Source organism: Pezoporus wallicus, unplaced genomic scaffold (genome assembly GCF_028554395.1).
Source record: "Pezoporus wallicus isolate ANWC-B61680 ecotype Strahan unplaced genomic scaffold, APGP_CSIRO_Pwel_v1 contig_8548, whole genome shotgun sequence".
NCBI classification, from domain to species: Eukaryota; Metazoa; Chordata; class Aves; order Psittaciformes; family Psittacidae; genus Pezoporus; species Pezoporus wallicus.
In genome coordinates this window covers 1100089-1120303 of record NW_026642624.1, presented here as the reverse complement: position 1 = coordinate 1120303, position 20215 = coordinate 1100089, and the positions used below count along the sequence as shown (strand labels likewise).

General features: G+C 45.2%; 1 protein-coding gene across 1 annotated transcript in view; it reads left to right on the top strand.

Annotated features, from left to right (window-relative positions):
• The first annotated feature begins 500 nt into the window (after positions 1-500).
• The window catches only part of ALDH1A3 (aldehyde dehydrogenase 1 family member A3), a 31246-nt gene continuing 11531 nt past the window's right edge, over positions 501-20215 (top strand). The window contains exons 1-7 of the mRNA XM_057431054.1: positions 501-686; positions 4223-4327; positions 9536-9676; positions 11842-11971; positions 13595-13656; positions 16321-16449; positions 18810-18923. Of these exons, the coding sequence (XP_057287037.1) occupies positions 588-686; positions 4223-4327; positions 9536-9676; positions 11842-11971; positions 13595-13656; positions 16321-16449; positions 18810-18923 (780 nt within the window). The 5' untranslated portion in view covers positions 501-587. The remainder of the gene's footprint in view (positions 687-4222; positions 4328-9535; positions 9677-11841; positions 11972-13594; positions 13657-16320; positions 16450-18809; positions 18924-20215) is intronic.

Here is a 20215-nt window from a genome sequence, read left to right as displayed (position 1 = left end):
GTCCTCCTAATATCGATTGTAAATCTCCCCTCTGTCAGCGTTTTGCGATTTGATGTGAAGTTTCTTCCTTCTCGATCAGCCCTGGAAGCCCTATAGAGGCAGTGTGCGAAGAACGGGGCGTCATGGGCTGAGGTGAGGACGCCAGGGCACCGGCCACGCCGCTGTCGGTGGTGGGGGTTGACAAGTGAGGGGAGCCCCTTCCAGTCAGTCCCTTCCCCGCTCCACGCAGGGGAGAGCTGAGGTGCCCTCCATGCCGACATCCCCTTGTGCTGGGCCGGGTCCTCCCTTTAGGAGAAGCCGTGGTGGCCGCTCGGAGCCCGCCCGGCTGGCACCAGGCCCCCTCCTTCCCCTCACGATCCCCGCCGCGGTCCGCTGGCGCCCCCCGGCCCCGCTGCCTCAGCGGAGCCTCGGCGGGGCGGCGCCGCCCGGTACCTGAGGGCCGCGGCCGCGCGACGGGGCGGGGCGAGGGCGCGGGGCGGTGGCCAATGAGGGGCGGGGGGGGGGCGGGCACCCCGAGCGCGCCGCTCTTAAGGCGGAGGCGCGGGGCTGTCAGCGGCAGAGGGCGGCGCGGGTTCGACGGCGCGGCCATGGCCGCCCTCAACGGCGCTGTGGAGAACGGGCAGCCCGACAGGAAAGTGCCGCCGCTGCCGCGGCCCCTGCGAGGCCTGGAGGTGAAGTACACCAAGGTGAGCGGGACAGGGGCGGCGGGCATCGCCGAGGCGGTGCAGGTGCTCGGTGAGGTCAGGCTGGTGGTGAAGTTACATCCTTTTAACATAAAGTTTTCTCTATCGCTGTCGTTTTCCTTAATTCTCTTTTTTTTTTTTTTTTCCCCTGCTGACCTAGGCTTAAGTTTCATTGCGGGGTTAAAGTGTGGTTGAATGACTGGAGCGAGCAGATGGCTGTGGTATTTCTAGGGGAGCTGCTGTTGCCCCAATCCCTAAAACCCAAGAAACCAATTTTAGTGGAAAAAAAAAACAAACCCAAACCACTAAAGTTGTGGTGCTGCCCTGGGTGCCCACAGGCATCACTCCCTGGTGGGGTGGCACCCATGGCGCCCATCAGCGGCAGGCCTGTGGCGTGAGGGCTGCGGTGCCGAGCTGTCCCTCCTGGCTGCCATGTTCCCAAGCACAGCGCTCGCAGACCAACCTGGTCGATGCTTTTAGCACCATGTTGGCGCTCAGCGAAATCGGATTTGGATGGGGTGAGCCCGGGCGCAGGCGAGAAGGGGTTTATCCATGAGGCAGCTGCTTGTCTGGGTTGTGTTCTGCTGCCCTTAACCGGGTGGGAAGCTGCTGTGCGGTGGGATGGGGCTACGCTGGGTGTGGGGTCAGCGCTAGGGTGGGTTTGGGTCCTGGTGAATGCGGGAGCATAGAGGAGAGCCAGTTCCTAAAGGGTTGGCCTTGTGAAAGGGCTCTGTTACAGCACTAGAGCTGCCCTGGAGTGGTGTTAATACATGTCTTGGTGGTGGCTCGCTGTGCCAACAGAGCTGCTCTGTGGCTTCCCCATGGGATGCGGAGTCAGGCAGCACAAACCCACACCTCTCCATCTCCATTGAGCTCCCCTTCAGTCATTCCTGACCTTCCAGATTTAACCAAAGGCTCCTCAGCGTGATCACTTCGTCCTCCAGAGGTGAAGCTGGCGCTGGTGTGGAGCTGAGCACCGCTGCAGGAATCCCAGCTCCCCAAATGCGGCTGTAGCTCTGCCATAGCCCAGTCGCCTTTTTGTTCCACAACAGCCTGACCCGCTGCCTTGTGCAGCGGGGAAAACATCCCGGCTGGTTACGCTGCTAGAGAGTCTTGGCTGCCATAATTTGAGTGATGTGCCTGGACTGAAAGAGCTGGAGGGCTGAATGAGTGCATTAATTGCTGTTATATTTCTATATTAAGTATTAAAAATGAAAGGCAGGACGTGAAGTCCATTCTCTTGCGGTGAGAAGGAGTAAACAGTGATAGCTTATCCAGCGGGGTGTTGATCTGAATTGTGCAATCTGAAGTGCTGAATGGATTAGCAATTAGTGGTAATCACTGAACTAGATTAATTTTTAACATCCCAAATTTATTGACTTTTTCTCTGTAAGATAAACTTGTCATTTCGCAGCAAATTGGATCTGCAGCCGCTGATTGCGGAATGGCGTAATGCTGCTCAAACAGCTCTTTCCTGCATCCAAAATGGACACGGCCATTAGAGGTGTTCTTAAACATCCAAATGTTCTGTTTTTTGTTATTTTTATTGTTGTGAACACTCCTAAATACTCCTTAGGGATCTAATCCCGCAGCCATGCGTGTTTTAAAACATGTGAGGTTTTTATTCTCTAGTGTTTTACCGGAGACTCTGTGCACTAACAGTATCAAGGTAGTCTCTTAAAAATGGAAACCAATGTTAATTAAAAGTGTGAATTTGACACTTGAGCTGATGCTCCCAGTGCATCTGAGAAAATAATGAGCAGCAGTCAGTGTTCATAAAACTGCGAGGGGTTTTCTAAATGCCCTGAGCTTCACCAGATGTGTACAGCTGACGGCATGCTCCCCTCTGCTTAGCAGAGGGGTTTATGCGTGGTTCTACCGGTTATGGGGCTGGGAGAGAGCAGAACTTTTCAACAAAGATCTTACTTATAGAGCAGCTTAATGCTTGTCATGGATGTGTGATGGAAGTGATCTGTCCACAATTCCCTGTCTCAAATCATGGGTATGAAGCATGAATGGCTGATACGCTGTTCTGCACTAACTCCTGGCACTAGAGACTCGGGTTGAATGGTGTGATTCCCAGAATGATGGCAACGTGTATGTTACATTTAAAACAGCCTGATCCTCTCAGTCTTGTGTTTAGTACTTCTCATAAGAACACTGTTTTCCCATCCCTACCTTCTCAATGTTGAATGCAGAGGAAAAATGGAATCCTTCCCCAATCTTTAGTTTGTGAGCATATATATATAACTTTACAATTCCTGCTCTAATTCATAATGTTACTTTCTTCATTAGTGAAATGAAAGACAACTGAGATTACAATATGTAAAGATTAAGATGCAGGACTTGGGTACAGAGGTAGTTTGGGAGCATCAGTGTCAAGCCAGTTAATGTTTCTAGTGTTTTATCTCTTCTTGTGACTTCACTTGGCAACATTCTTTGGCAAAACTTGCTTTTTCTCAGCGTGCCTGAAGCAGGTGGCTCCAAAAGTGCAGCTTCTCCACAACTGAATCTCAGATGCTTTTTGCAGAAATAGTAATGAGAAACTCCTCTCAGGGAAAAAAAAGCTGCCCAAGGAAAGAAAACTATGACCCAAAGCAGTGGGAATTCCGAATGTGAGGGATGCAACATTAATCTCCTGGTAGTGTAGTGTATAGAGACTCATAAACAAGATTGTGAATATGGATGACTTCCAAGTAGAAGTACTTGCTTACAGCCGCTAACAGGCTACTAATAAAGATTACTTCATCTAATCTTATTTAAAGTATATTTAAAATATAACACTGCCAAGTTAGATCACAGCATGGATAAGATGCATGTTGAATCAATTAATTGTCTATAGGTATTCATGTTCTGTTTACAGTGAGTAACAACACTCCAGTATTTAATGCATTTTCAGTTACGCAACCCCGGGACTGTTTGTTCTTGCTCTAGGAATACAATATTTTGAAACACTTAAATCTTGTCACAGATGACTCCAAGTGATGTGGGAGGCTGCATCTAGCCTGCAACAAGGCACGGTGGGGTAGAACTAAGCCAGTACTTGCCCTCCTCTGGACAGTGCTGGGAGGGGGCAGGTTGTGGAAGTAGCCCAGGGCAGGACACACACAACCAAGCAATGTTGTATGCTGACATGTCACTTGTAGTATGTAACAAGGGGCTCCTTTTGCCTGAACCATACGAGTTTCTTTTGGTGTCTGTTTGCTGTTCCCATGGAGATGCATTTCAAAAACTGTCTGTTTCTCATTGCCAAATTATGGTGTTATTTTGTGTGAGCCCCATCCTCTGTCCTCCTCTTGCTCAAAACTAACTGGGTGCATGAAGGCTTTTCCATCTCTTCTTTACCTCAGGTTCTAGTTTGGATAAATGCTGTCTGTATCACAGTCTCCCTGGGAGAGAGACTGAACATCCTTGACTCTGCCATCAATGAAAACTGAAGAGCCTTGGGACCTTTGAGGAGTATTTGCGTTTTATTTGCATTGTCTGCATGACTCTTTCCTTTTCTCTTCCCCATCCCTCTTCCTTTGCTCTCTTTTCAGATATTTATTAACAACGAATGGCATGAGTCTACAAGTGGAAAAAAATTCCCCACCTACAACCCTTCAACACTGGAGAAAATTTGTGACATAGAGGAAGGAGACAAGGTAAGGAGTTTTCCTGCTGGAAAAGCAAAAGGCAGTTTCCAAGGGACTTCCTTTTGTAGGGAAGCACACAGAGGAAAAGGTGGCTTTTAATGACAATGTACATCTGGCCAGACTGTAAGCTGGAGGTCTGGGACACTAGATGTGCTGCTCAAGAATTACACTGGGAAGGATCAATCCTGTCTGACTTGGCAGAGTCACTTTCCCTGGTAGGAACTGCCTGCTGAGCACTGTCAGAGGGCTGAGGTTCAGCATTGTTCTTGTTTTATATCCTGGAAGGAAGCAGCCAGTCTGAGGAAATAGCAGTGATGGTGTATGCACATCCCTGGCAGAACTTGGGCTTTGAGTTGGGAGTGGTTATACACAAGCTTGCATGGCATTCTGTTGGAGACACTGGATGAAACTTGCCCTTTTTTAAACACAATCAACAAATAATCTGAGCACTTGGGGGAGTGTAAACTCAGTCATGCAAACACTGCCCGCTTCCTGCTAGAGATGTAGTGCTGCTTTTCCAACTGGCGTCATGGGTTCTGGCCTCCTGTACAAATGTGGCAACTCTCAGTTAAAAGCAAACCAGTATCTCTCAAGAGTTTTAGTAGTCCCTGGTGTGCTGTAGATTAGCCTGGGACATAACTGCTTGGGTTTGGTAATAGTCTGAGGTGAGGAATGATCAGATGTGACACTTTTTGTCCAAAACAGCTCATCATGTATGGGCCAACTGGCCTGATCCATGGGAAAGAGCTGGCGTTTTGCAGTCATGGGAAGATGAATCACAGCTTCTCTGCTGTACCAAGGCTTGGGCTGCTCATTGCTGTTGGGCAGTAAGTGATGAGCAGTGTGGGCATTTCTGCCTGTGCTGAGGTATCTTTTTCTTGGTACCTAAGCTTGTTCAACACTTGTGAGGTCCAGTGCCTGGTTTCCAGCCAGGCAGCTGCCCTGGGGATCCTTTCCTGGTAGGAGTGATACCAGTTGTGCAGGGGCAATGTGTTTAATGGTATTACACTCTGTAGAGTATAGAGCCTGACCCTTCTGAAGATGGGAGCAAACTTGCTTGGCAATACAAGTCTCCAGCCTGTATGCAAACAGTCTGTAAGGTAGGTGTTCTTTTGGATGGCACTAAAGCAGCCTCTGAGAGCTATTGCCGTGGAGGGTCTGTGCATCCATGGGGCAATTGCAGATTGAGGCAGAACCAAACATTATGTGTAATTGCTTTATCCTATCTGGGTAGGACACAACTGTATTTAACTGCAGTGGCATGTAAACAGTGGGGCTGAAGCAAATTCTGATGCAACTGTGTTTTGTTAGGCAGAAACCATGATGTTGTTATTGTTCCCTGAGCTAAGTGTCTCCTCAAGCAGTTACAGAGCATTACATGAGTATTTAAACCTGCCTCTTCATGACTTGGTTAAAGAAAATTGTTATATAGAACTAAAAGGCCAGTTTTGCTGCTTGCCTCCTTGAGACTTGTTCAAGCCTGAATCCAAGGATAACTTTCAGCTTCTAGCTTGCAAGGGTGTAAACCTTTCCTTGGGGCCCGTCAGTGGAGCCCTCTGCCCGTGGATACTCAGCATAGGTGGCTGACATGGTGCATAGAATAATTGCAGGTGAGAATGTAAGTTAGCTGCACCTTGGCTGCTGAAAGTCTCTTCTTTCTACCTCTTTACATCACACTTAAAATCATAGAATAGTTAGGGTTGGAAAGGACCTCATGATCATCTAGTTCTCCAGTCCGTTGGAGTCACTACAGGAAGCGGTGAGTTGTTTGATGCTTTCCAGTGTCTTGTCACCATGTGCCACCATACTTGGTTGTGCCAGTCAGTTCCACAGGGTGGTCCCTGGTGCTGGCTTTGGCTCTAGTTTCAGAGCAGGACTCCCTATCCCTGCCCCTCCCTAGCTGTGCAGAGTGTGTTTTGCTTAGACTGCACGTGAGGGGCGAGAATTTGGCAGCTGATATCTCAGCAATGACAGTTTAGTCTGGTGCTGAATCTTGGCCAATGCTCTATGAGGCTAGGAGCAAAGGTTTTGTTTGTTCTTTAGTTATAGAATTGCCCTTGATGTGATATTTAGGTGATAAAATCTTGTATGATAAAAGAAGTATTGAAATTAAAATGGTCATTCTTCTACTGGATGCTTGGAGACTTTTTGCTTCCCAAATAACAGCTTTGTGTCCAAGTGTTTGCCAGGTTGATAAAGAGAAGGAATAACTTTCTTCATTAGACTTCTGCCTCCAGCAAATAATGCAGCCCTGGAACTGCCACCCTGTCTTGGTGTTGCCATCTGAAGGGAGAAATACTTGTGCCGTTGTGCACTGTCAATAACACTTGAAGACAGGCTGAGGTATTAGTATTATTGTATCAGTAATATGTAATCAGTATTATTCTCTAGAGCAGACTTGCAATAACACCCAATGCTTTTGGACACTTCAGGCTGTTAAGATGCTGTTTGTAGCTGTTTTGAGCTTGGGCTCAGAAGTTAGAGCAATACAATGTGTAGACTGTTTGCAGGGGAGCAGGTCAGAGAACCTCTTCTAATTGAGAAACTGTGGCATGCTCATGCCCTGTGTTGGGAAAGTGCCTTTCCAAAGATGTGCACTTCAGAGGCTTTTCAAAGAAGTTAGTAATTGAACTGATGAAAGATGATCTCTACTGGATGTGCTCATCCCTGGCACTCTTCTTGCTGGATAAATGGAAGCAGTGTTATGCACACTGAGCATGAAGCAGAGCAAGGCTTTTCTGTAGGTATTTTTCCTACTCACAGAGAGAGGTGGTGGTCTCTACTGAGCTACTAGGACAGGAGAGAGGAAAAAGTGACAGGATAGAAATGGAGCAGCGATGAGCAGGACTTGATGTAGGGGACGAAGGTGGAGAAGGTAGCTTAAAACAAAGAACAGTGTGAATTTGTTCAGGGGGAAATAGTATGTGGTTGTGTAACTGGGGGTGCAAGGTGGGTATGAAGATTTGCAGGCATTTTCCAAGGCACCAATGCTCGACTTTGTAATCTTAATGTTCTCTTAGTGGGGCTTTTTATGTAATGCTCAGTAAATCCGTGTAGATCAGAACTGAGCACCAGGATGCACACAGTGTGTCCCTGGCACCTTGACAGTTATGAGTCTTTGTCACGCCTTGTGCCTACCTATTGCAACATGCCTGCAATGAACATGCCATTCGGACTCCCCTAATGCCTAGTCATAACAGGGTGGATTAAGAATGGTATTTCAGCCTTCTTGAAGAATTTCCTTGTTTTTGTTGGTCTCTCAGGCCCATTGAGGCTGTGCAGACTCCCAAGATCTCAGTTGGCGGTGCTACTCCTGTGGGTGATTTGAGAAAGCCTGTTTATGTATGTGATGATGCCTACAGTCTCCAGGCCACTGTGTGTACCCAGCATGTCTGAGAAGAGACAAGAATGAACACAACTAGTATTTGCAGGAGCTACAGCAGGGCTCAGGTGCTTCCATGGTTATAGGATGGGGAAAATCTCCCCACACAGGCATCTCCTCCATGTTCTGTGAGTGCCAGGGTGGTGGGAAGACCCGCAGTACCAAGGGCACATTGTGTTGTGGCCTGTGCCAGTGCAGACCCAATGCTTTCCACATCAGTGCTCCCAGCCCAGTCACAGAAGCTAATTAATTGTTGCTAAGGGAAGACTAATTTAAACCTGACACACTTCTTGTGTTTCATTGTCTGCTTTGTCACATAAAATACTGCCTCCTTTCAGCTGGAGCCTTCATTCCAGCAGGCAGAGTGGGGAGCACATAAGTGTGCAGTGGCTGGTGGTGCCTTCTGGCTTTTGTGATGTGCCAGTTTGAATTCAGATCAACTCATCTGAAGTGAACCACTCTGAAGGCTCATTCTGCCTGTGGGTGATGGGGCCCAGGCAGAACAGACCTGCCTGTACCGTGGCTGTTTGCTTGCCAGCACCCTTGGCTTGACCAGAGCCATTCTTAACCCCCTGAATGAGCACAAGTTTCCTACAATGGTTTCCCCATCAGTGCCCTTCCAAAGGGTAGATTTATTTTCCCAATAGTATAAGTTAGACTATTTTAAAGGTGTGTAATCTTGCAAAGAAAAGGAGCCAAATTTAGTGTAAGCTGACATTTCCGTGGGCGACAACTTGCTGTTTTGTCCATGAACTTTTGCTCTAAGAAGGCAACTTGCCTCCCCGTAACACTGTTTTCTTGGTTGAGCCCCACACACTTCCCCATGAGGGGAGAGTGGCCAGACCCTGCTGCATCAGTGCAGAGGCTTACTTCATAATTGTATCCAAATGAGACTTGAGATAAGACATAAATGACAGCAGCTGGAGAAGTGCTATGAGGAATGATAAAAGCCTGAAACTCTCCCTCCTTTCCCACCCCCTTGAGCCACATATTATGGTGAGGTGCAACTTCTCCACCAGCAAAGTGGGCTGAGGGCTTTGCCAGACATTACATAGAGCAGGACTCTGTCCAAAGCCAGGGTGAGGTATGCTTTATGTATGCTTGGAGCTGTGGATGCTGATGGCAGTGTTCCCATTGATTTCACTGGGTCAGGACATTGCCCTTGGCTTCACTTTTAATCAGTGTATGTGGGGAGAAGGGAGGAGTCCAGGGCATGCTGTGGCCAGAACAAATGCATGAAAGCTTCTCTGGGGATGGCAGGGGAAGGGAGAGTGGCACTAAGTCTGTGTAGGTGAAATGCCTTTGTCAGAGCATTGAACCCTTCCCATCTGGCAAAAATATTCTAAAGTGTGATCTAGGACCTAAGGGAACTTTAGTTACTGGCATTAGTTCCAGTGGGATGGAATGATGGGATCATGGTCTAGTGGTGGATTTGGCAGTGCTGGGTTAATGGTTGGACTTGATGATCTTAAAGGTCTTTTCCAACTTAAATGATTCTATGATCTTGCTTGTCCATCTTCCCCCAGTGTCACTTACATCCTGTATCAGCAGGAATATGAATTTGGATTATTTTATAAACAGATTGTTTGCATAGAATTCCCTTTGAAAGACCCTATTGGTACTTTGACCTCAAGGTTTTTTATGAGCCCAGGCCAAGCCCAAAATACATTGCAGGCTTGGGTTCAAATCCAGGAGTAAAATGGAAGTGGCCTTGTAAGACAACTTGGTTTTAGCCACCACAGCATCATCTATGAAGCGGCCTGGTGGGGTTTCTCTGCCATTGTCCAGCTCCTTCCTTGTAACCTAAGGTTTTCTTGTGTATGTGGCTGCTCTAGCCTGATGTGGATAATGCAGTGGAAGCAGCAAAGGCAGCATTCCAGAGGGGTTCTCCATGGAGACAGATGGATGCTCTGAGCAGAGGACGACTCCTGCACAAGCTGGCTGATCTTCTCGAGCGGGACAGAGTCATCCTGGCAGTAAGTACTGTGAGAAGTGATCAGCCAGCAACGGCTGGCTGGTAACTCAGCTCCACCCTCTGGTCCTGCTTCCTTATCTACCTAATACTTTTCTCTCCCATCATGAAGGACAGAAGAGTCCATGCAGGAGACATGGCTTACCTTCCTCTTTCTGCAGGATGATTTTAGGGCTCTTGGAAGAAGGCTGATAGTTTTCCTATATAGTTGACTTCTCTAAAACTTTAGCTAGTTATGGAAGTGATTATAGATATTAAATTTTCAAAGCTATAAACACATTCTTTTTCAGTTTAAGTCATCAATGATCATAGCTGTCTCCCAGCTCTTATCTTAAAAACAAACCAACCCAAACAGAACAACCAGCAAACAAACCCAAACCAAACAAAAAACCCCAAACCACCACAAATGACCTGGTCCTTCTTTATTACAAAAATACCAGGCCAGTTTGATTCCTGTGCAAATTGCTTCCCCTAAAATGGGGGGCTGGAAAGAGATTCTTTCTCTTGCTGGATGTCATCCAAAGTTTAAAATGTGTGTGAGAACTGTTTCTTTCCCTACTAAATACTGGCTCAGGAGAAATAGCATTATAGCCCTGAAGCTGTTGTAATCTGGACCTGTGCTGAAGAACTATGGCTAATGATTCCCCATCCTGTTCTGAAGGAATCCTTCTGGTGCAGAACAAAGGGAGCAGGACCGGAGCTAAAATGCACTGCAGTTGGTATAAACCTTTAGACTATATGGGCCTCATAAATCTTTACACATTCCACCCACAGATCCTAACATCTCTCAGCTTGGAGCTATTGTCTGTCCAAGCCTAAGATCATGGACCTCAGCACTGACTAGTTCAATGCTGCACTTTGGCTCTGCTTATCTTCAGGGGAATGGCATTTGTGCCATTCAGTGCTGGTAGATCTGTATGTGCCTGAGCCAATGTCCCACTGAGGTCAGTAGGACTTAATATACGTGGGATGTTCTTAGGAGTCTGTACTTGCGTGACTGTTCTGAGCTGTGTCTCTCCCCAACACAATGCCTCTTAACCACATGAAAGCTTTCAGTTTCAGCAGGACAAAACCAAAGCATCCAGGTCTGAAGGCAGTTCTGGCCAGCAAATAAAAGGGAAAAAAAAAAGTGTGTGTGAATATACCCTGTTCATTTTCTGCTCCCTTTTTTGATGTGACTCCAGAGGACCCTCCTTTTTCCATAACTGGGGTACTCATTTTAAGCTTTCTGCTGTCATTCTGAACCGGGAGGGCTTGTTTGGCATTGTTGTTTTTACTGCAGAAAACCAGCCCTAGCTGCCTTGGCTGCATGCTAAGTAATGACTTATAAAAATCAGTCAGTTTAGCAGACGGCCAGAGTGGATAACAATCCTCATCATTCCAAGGGGAATGTCTGTTTGGACCCTAATATCTGTGGAAGATGACAGGGTATGACTTCATATGTAAACAAAGATGTTTCAGTCTGCCAAGGGATAGTACTTCCTTCATGGATGTGCTGGCCATTTGCACCAATATCCCGATTTAATGACCTGAGTAGAGAGCACAGCATTCACTAAGCTAATGTCCAGAACAGTGAGAAGGACATGGGCCCAGGCTGGACTTCATTTAGAGTTGCTCAGCATCAGTGCAGCTTTAGTGATGTGACTCCTGCCTTTCCTTAGTCTCAGCCCGGATCTGAGCCCAGAGGTTACTTTAGCAGAGCTCTAAAAAATATGGGGTTTATCATGCTGTGGACAAAAGAATATTTTCAGAGGTTGGTTTTAGGGCTATCAAGTAGAAAAAAATAGATTTGCAAATAAAAGAAAAGTGGATCTGACTGATCTGGAATCCAGAGCATCTGCGTTGGAGGGTCAGTTACAGGGAAGTCATGACATCATTTCTTACCAGTGCCCCAGATCACAGCCCTGGATCCCATCGACAGCCACCTTCTGGGGGCTTCTGGAAGATGTGCTCTTGTTGCAATCACCTGGTGCATACAGTAGGGTTATTTGGTCTAGTCTCCCCTCTACCTTACTTGTATCAACAAGTTCATTCCTTAAATCTAAGCAGAACGAAAGAAGCCCCATGTCTGCAGCACAAGGCAGAATAAAATTGAGAAGGAGTTCCTCTAAAACTGCTTTTTATGTTAAGAAAACCCACTTTAACATTGATGCAATTTGTTTTTTTCAGACCCTGGAAACAATGGACACAGGCAAACCCTTTCTGCAGGCTTATTTCATTGACCTGGAAGGTTGTATAAGAACACTCCGATATTATGCTGGATGGGCTGATAAAATCCAGGGCAGAACTATCCCAGTGGGTAAGTTCCTTCAGACCCAGTTTCAGAGCTGGGATGGGATCTGGCTCAAGGGGTGGGAGGGAAGTGCATGGAAAGGTCTGCTTGTGAAAAACAGCCTGCAATTTCCTTTCTGTCTCAAGGTGCATTTTAAGTAGATGTGTTTCAAGATTTAAACTAATGGCAGGACAATGGAATGCCTGGATAGATCTCTGGAAAACAATGGATGGGCTTTTCTGTTGCCTTTTTAACAGAGAAACCTTTTTGGTTTTAAATTCAGGCTAAATTTTAAAGAAAAAAGCCACAGGTTATAGGGGAGTTTACTCATTGGGTATCACTGAAATGAATTAAGATGCTGGAGAGTGTAAGGATGGAGGTTTCTAGGGAGAATTGTATAAAGGGAGCAGAGTTTGTGCTGTTCTAGATGGCAGACAGATGTGGCAGAGGGTGGAATCCACCAGTATCTCCCACCTCACTGATGTTCCTGCATCCTTGACAGTGCTCACTTACAGATGTTTAGAGATAGTATGTAGTGCTTTATCTTAAATGTTATTAAAGAGAAGGTCTGAGATGTTGCCTTCTCTCAGGAGCCAAATCCTGAGCTCTTGGAGGGACCCTCTTAAGTTTTCTGACACTTCAAACTTCTCCCAGAGTGTTTCCTAGGCTGCAGAGCTGGAGCAGTCCCACTGCACTGCTGTGGCAGGGACAGAGAGAACACTGTGTCTCAGCTGTATGAGTTCAAATACAGTTCTGGGGAGAACAAGACAATGAATGCCCATGTATTTTCAGAATCAGCCTGTTTTGTTCCTGCATGTGGGTAATCACTAAGGCTGGACGAAGGACAGGCACTGCAGACAAGAATTAGTCACCAGAGGAAGGGCTCTGAAGGGCTGGACTAGTTTCAGTCTGTGCAGGCAGCAAAGGGAGCAATGCCAGTCATATAAACTGAGATCTGTCACCCTCATTCAGAGTGATGGGAAGCTTTGCTTGCCTGGACATTGCTCATTTGTCCTGATTTGAGATCACTTCCAAAAACTGTAATTAGAAATGTTCATGTTTTCTGTCAGATCTTCCCAATGAAAGCAGGTTTTCAGCAAGAGTGAATTTATAAGGAAAGAGTCCTCCCTGTTTTTCCTTTGAAAGAAGAATAGCAGTATTTTAAGATGAATGGTATTACACTAGTCCAGAGTTTCATCTCTTTGTGATTTCTTACTGGAAATGCAATTCCTGTTACACTATGATTCCTATACAAAATGGGTTTTAAAAACACTCTCCCTCAGGGAGACAAGCGCTTTGCTTCTTCCAGTGGGGAGCAATCTCAATTAAATTTGTGCTGGCTTTTCAGTGTGTGAGTTATCCTCCCCTTAGCCTCAACACAGGGAGTCTGCAGAAAGAATTGAACCTCTGGTTTTAAAGGCTCCACTGTGACCATGAGCAGTATTTGGCTTTTGAGCTAACACAAGACCTGTTCTCAGAGATCTTCATCCACCCGGGGTGGCCCAGGGGCATGAGTTATGATAAATAGATATAGGGTTCTTTGTCTGATATGGTTTTAGTTCTGTCCCCGGCCTGTTAGTGTGCAATTGTGTTACAGTCTTCCTGTAGCAGCAAGGATTTTGACTGGTCTTTCATTCTTTTGTCTTGCAGATGACAATTTTGTCTGTTTTACCAGGCATGAACCAATGGGTGTCTGTGGAGCTATAACTCCAGTAAGTAGCAGTGATGGTGTCCTTTATCTCTCTTAGAACTGGAAGCATTACACTTGCACTCCCCATCTTATACTGCAGCCATTTGCTTCCCAGTTAAGTACAGCTGTTCTGAAGGGAACTCCCATCTCAGTTGCCTGATGTAGTTTCTTGGTTTACCCTCATGCCAATTGCTCTTGGCAACACAAAGTCCTCTGCAGTGGAAGGGTGGGTCTCCTAATCAGATGCTCTGGTCCTCTCTTAAGGCTGACACCAGTCACTAGAGGCCAGTCAGAGCTCTCTGACTCTTGCACTGCTGGGATGTCATTATGTGTGACAGCTTTATGCTGCCTAGTGCTGATGCATAGTTTTAAATCATATCTATTATTCATAATGCTTGATTGTTCTCTGAGCTTTCTGTGATTAAATCTCACTGAATAGTTTTCTGTTCCTTGAGGTCTCATTCTCTGCTGAGAGGACAGTGTGGCTAGTTGGAATACCTCCAGTTTTAGTGTGTATTGCTTGCTCTGTTTTAATAGACATCCAGGAAGATTTTACAACTACACAGGAGATAGAGTTTGTTCCTTCGTGGTTGTAAAATGCTTTGAATGTGGTAGCCTACAGGTCATGAGGCAAATGGTGGTGTGCCAAGATTCTCTGTTTGGATACTTGGATCAGTAAGAGTCCATGGAAGATTTTTGCCTTTGGGATAAGGTTATAGGAGAGACTGAAAGAAATGCATGTGGGGCGTTGGATTTGCTGGACCTTGGGAATACCAGCTCTGGACCAGTTCCCAAAGATATCTGGGGAAATTTTGCTTTTTCCTCCAGCAGAGCTGAGTTTATATCCTGGTGACAAGATGGTGCAGTCTATTTAGCAGCATGAGGGTGAGGCAAAGTGGGAGATGGTTGGTACTAGTTGTCAGTTGTTTGGTTTGATTTTGGCACAGCTTGTCTGCTGACCAAGCAATGTGACTGCTTGTGACTGACTAGAATTTAAGACTTCAGATCAAACCATCAGGTTCTTCTCATAGATCACAAATAAAAAGGTATCTCCCTGACACACTCAGCCACCTTTGGTACTCAGCAATGCTTTGGGAACTACCCCTTTAAAAGCCTACATGTAGGATGCTTTGGAAGGTCACTTTAAGGGGACATAGTAGGACTTCTAATATTTCAGGTTGCCCCTCCCTCAACCATAAATACTGTAGAAAGTACAGAACCAAATTTGACTCAAGTTCAACAGCGTGTTTGTAAAAAGGATGATTGGGGTCAACAAAACCACATCTGTCTTCAGTTTACTTAGAACAAATCCCCTTCAATTCTTTCCACAGTTTGATCTCTAACACCAGCAGTCTGTGGGTTTGTATATTCCTACTTGATTTAAAGAGATTCTGTCACTACTCAACGTATGTCTCCTTCCACCAATTACCAGTCCTCCCTTTTTTCCTGTGGCTTGACTATATTGAAGCCAATGTTCTTAGCAAGGGAAGTTTTTTATCCCTAGGTGATATCATGAGGCAGCAGTGGAGTCCTTCACTGTTACTTTCACCGGCCATGCTGCAACAGAAAGCTCCTAATGGAGTTATGTCATTCTAGACTCTGAAAGTCTAGAAAAGATTAGATGTGGATGGCTCAAGCTGCAAAGTCAGGCCTTCAAGAAGGCTTAGGAGAAAAAGACAAATGGGCAAATCATGGGATGTGACCATTGGAGATCACTGAAATAGCAGGTGTGGGAAAGAGGGAGAGGCAATTTGAAGAATTAGGCTAAATTCTGCTTTGTCTCAGGGCTGCTGGGTTAGAACAGAGCTCATCTCTGAAAAGCTACATTGCTAATTTATTTGTAAATGTGAATTTGTTGATTCCCAACATATTTGGCTTCTTTGTTGATAGCTGAAGGCCCTTGGCTTGAGTCTAGAGAATAAGTCCCCTTACTCTTGGCCTGCTTCCATCATCCCTAAAGCAGCATTAATGATTTTTAATGAAGAAATCCTTTCTGCTGCCAAATGACCTTTCTGAGGTTTAGTGTGAGCTTGATTTTTCCACTTCTTGCTTAGGCTCCAAGGTCTACAAATACATACGACCGTGAAAGAGATTAGCACAGAGGAAACTCGTGTAGACTGGTTCCTAATTCCTAATAGGTAAACTAATTGGAAAGGAGCAATTTACAATTTGAAGGGAGTATAAGACCTCCCCTGGATTTCCACAACTGAACAACCCACTGCAGTTTCCTTGTTATAAACCTGGAATTGAGTGAGATCATATAAGTCTGAACTACTCAGCCAGTACCTAACACAGAAAAATGTTTTTTTTTCAATGAGCAGTTGAACCCTGTAATTCCCTACATAAGGACACTGTGCAGAAGTGATGCATCAGGACGCTGTTTCCAACACAATTCCTGTGAACAGCCAAAATCCTATATAAAGTGTGCTCAAACTCCTGTAAAGAATGAGGTCACATCATGCAGAGCTTTGTCCAACTTACAGGATTAGCTTGAGGGCTGCCAGCAATATTTGGGATCTCAAGGGGAAATCAAGGAAGTTATACCCCGTGGTCCAAGCAAACAGATTTGTAAGCAGCCACTTCTCTTTGTGGCTGTTCTCCCAGTTGCTTCTTTCTCTCCCTGTGCTGTGTGAAGGTGGGTAGGTGACTGTGCCAGGCTGAGCTCATCGGCCCTGTGTTCTTGCAGTGGAATTTCCCATTGCTGATGCTGGTTTGGAAGATGGCACCAGCACTGTGCTGTGGAAACACTTTGGTTATCAAGCCAGCTGAACAAACTCCTCTCACATCGCTGTACATTGGCTCGCTGATCAAGGAGGTAAGGAAATCTGAACATCCTGTCTAGGTGCTGTTCTTTTAAGGTCTTAAGCAAAGCTGTATTTTGAATTGAAACTGTAGGGTTTTAGCTTTTAAAGATGTTAAAGCCTCACAAAGGAAAGGGAGAGCAACCTGTGTCTTCGGTCTTTTCTTACAAAGGCCTTTGTGGCTGGGAGGTAGCAAAGATCACAAAACCTGTAGGTTTTTCTCCTTTCTCAGGAGAGCTGCAGAGAGAAAAACTGATGCTTTTATTCCTCTGCCCTATCTTCTCCTTTCCCAAATGACAGAAAGAATACAGCTCAGTTTTCTCAGACAATGGGACAAAAAGAGTATGTTTTTACAGCAGTGTTATGTTTATACCATTTTTAAGTGGGATAATTCAACCAAGACAGAGTTCCATGGGAAACAATTCTTCGTCATTTCTGCAGTTCATAGAACAAGTTAGCTACATCTGGCCTGTAAAGCCAACTCCGTACTGACATAAAGGGAAGACCATAGGTTAGGATTCCAAAATGTTGGTTTAGGGTTTGTCAGGTAGGATCTCAGGTGCCCTCAGACCTATTAACCATCCTGAGGTGGTGAGAGGTGCAGGGTACTTCCAGCACTGCTCAGTACTTTAGCTTCCTACAACTACATGTATAACTCATTGTGAGGAAAACTGAAAGGGTTGTAGATAAACTTTTGCCTCTCAGCTGGAAAAGTCTGTTATGCTCAGTCAAATGATAATGATGGCTTTGTCTGCTCTCGGCTTAGCCTGGGAGAATACAGGATATGTTAATAACTGACACTTAGGGCTCTTCAGGAAAGGCAGTGCAAAAATACTACCAGTTATGTATCTCCTACAGTTAAATGACTTAAGAAGATTACATAAGATGAAGGAGCATAGAATGCAGTTACCATGACTTCTAGTCAGCCACCGCTTCTTCCACTGACATACAGCCCCCCAAACACAAGCATTCTCCCAGAAAACCCAATTCAAATCTGATGAAATCGGTTTCTTTTGAGCTGAAATTCTAAGCTGCCTGTTCCTCACACTTGTCCTTCAAGGCAGAAGTGTAATTAGAGCAGAATTGTTTTATTTGAAGATGCTCCTTTCTCCACCCCAAATCAGCTCAATTCTTTGCAGCTTTTTCAGAAGAATAAGTTCATTTTTATATATATTTCCCCCCTCATTAAAAGGATGCAGAAGATGTTAACACAAAAGCAAAAGCTGTGTCTTAGGTTCAATGAAATCATTTTGGGTCAACCAAAGCATTTTGCCTTTCTTTTTTGCTGAAAAAACAGAAAAAACTTTTTGGTTCAGGGTGACCTGAACCAGTTTTTTTACTTCCCTGTGGCTTTGCTGCTGACTCCAGACAGCATTACTTGCACAGTTTGACATGCAGTGCTTTCTTGAAAACTCATTAGCCAAGATGCAAACTCTGTTCAACTCCCTTTTATTACTGTCACATCCATAGAAGAAACCTGACTACCCTGCCAATTTATGAGAAGAAAAAGTGGGGGGAAAAAAGGAAGCTAACATGAGCAATTACTTCCATTTTTTTTATGTGTTGGGAAGGAGCAATTGCTTTTATTGAGTTTTGACATTAAAAAGCCACAGTAAATGAAGTGAACATTTAATACCCTGCAATTCCATTGTTAGAAATTGCAGGGAAAACAACCTTGCACAATCAGTAGTAGGGGAGGGCTGACCTAGACACGCATAATCTTTGAAACTCTTATTTCAGGAAATAAAATCAGACCAGTAAGTCCCACACTTCTCCTCACGTTAGAATTTCACCTAGCGTTTTGCCATTTGTCTCTTTTGGCAAAATTACTAGTTGCCTAATCTAGGTTGTAAATGCGGTGGAAACTGGCATATGTCTGTTACCATCTGCTTTTGTGTTCCTGTTTTATTAGCCCCATCATCTAGTGAGGTTTTACTGACTTCTTAATCCCTCTGGCCCCTGAAGAACCACAAATGTCAACCTTTGTTCAAAACAAACTTTCATTGAGTTATCCCTTGGCTCCAGCTGCACAGCAGTAGCTGGGGGCCAAGTTTGGTCAGAAGATTTCACTCTTGACTTGAAACTGGGACTTCTCCAAGAATTCTTACTGAAACTTGGCATTTCCTAAGCATGGCTGTTAGCTCTACCCACGTCTACTCCAGCTGGTAGCACGCAGTCATGTTACTGGAAAGCCTGGAAAACAGGGATGAATCTCGTATAGGCTCCTTGTCCGCAACTCGCAATTCTTAATTACAAGGAGCACAGTACAACTAATTCAAGCTTCCTGAGAACTGAACTGCACTCTCTGGAGTGCAGAGTCAGCTCCACCGTGCTTGTAATCTCTCTACAGAGCTGTATTTAACCTCTGTTTTAGGTGGGTTTCCCTCCAGGTGTGGTGAACATTGTGCCAGGCTACGGCCCCACAGCTGGAGCTGCCATTTCTACCCATCACAGCATTGATAAAATTGCTTTTACTGGATCAACAAAGGTAGGTGATGGACTCCTCATAGAACACTTGCTGTTCCTTTTTGCATTCTCTTCTAAAACTGTCAGCCAAGTAAAGACTGGACCAATGAAATGCCAGTGATTTCTGTATAGCCAACACCAATTTCCATCACGTTCCATGTGACAGGATTTCTCAGAAGTGTTTGGGATTTGTCTAATTGAGGTCCTTGTGCTAGTGATAATCCCACATCTCTAAACTGGGTTTTGCCAAACCACCCCATTTCTGTAAGAACTGTAACTAATAGATGTTCTGACGTAAGGAGTCTCCTGGGGAGGCTGGCAGTCTTAGCATCATGTCATTGACCTGATGGAGCTTCTGGGCAAGTTTCCCTGCCAGTCCTGCCCTGCAAGCATGTGCAGATGGAAAATATGTCAGTCAGAGCCCTGAACAATTCTTCTTCAGCTTCAGTTACCTCTGAGGAACTAGGACTTAAATAAAAACATGGCTCTGTGCCCAAGGCTTCCTCTGCTGACGTGGATGGGATTAACATTTGAGCTGCTTTTGAGACCTATACAGTAAAGCACCTTCTATTCGCTTTCTTCCTGTAAATAGCTACAGCTGCTTTGGTTATGAGAACGTTTGGAAGTGAGACCTCTCTTTTGTCAGGCACCTATAGCTGCCCTACATGGGGGAAAGGACCACATAGCTTGGCCTTGTCCATGGAATTGAGCACAGCTCTGACATGCAAAGAGAAAATCCTCCAACAAAAGCTTGCTTAGATATGTGAACCCTTTCCCACTCAGTGCTCTAGATTTTCTTTGCAACCTATACTCACCCTCTGAAGAGAGGGACTGTCCAAAGAATGGAAATGCTGACACCAGTGGGTGCCGTTGAGGCAAATACAGTCTGTTCCCTTTTATTTCTCTGAGAAACATTATTCTGGGTGAGCAGTTATCGAATTCATCGGTTCTTATGTCTATCCTCCTAATTGCAGAGTGTAATCTAAATGTATAATGATGACAAATTACATTGAATGGTACTCTTGGTCGGTAAAAGTAACTAAACACTCAAAAGCTGCTGCGTTTAACAACAGTACCATCTAGTGGCTTTGAGTATATGCTAATTGCTTCGCTTATCCCATAGGAGAAGGTGTGTTAAGCCCCTGTTTCTGTAGAGGGATCAAGGAAACAAACATGAACACAGCAAAGTAAAAGTTCACAATGAGCTTTTACTGTCTTGGTCGTTGGTCTAATCTAGGAGTTTACCCAGTTACATGCTCTCTCCAAAGCCTAGATCAGAAACTTTTAGCCCAGATGAGACGCTGGCTGTGTGAA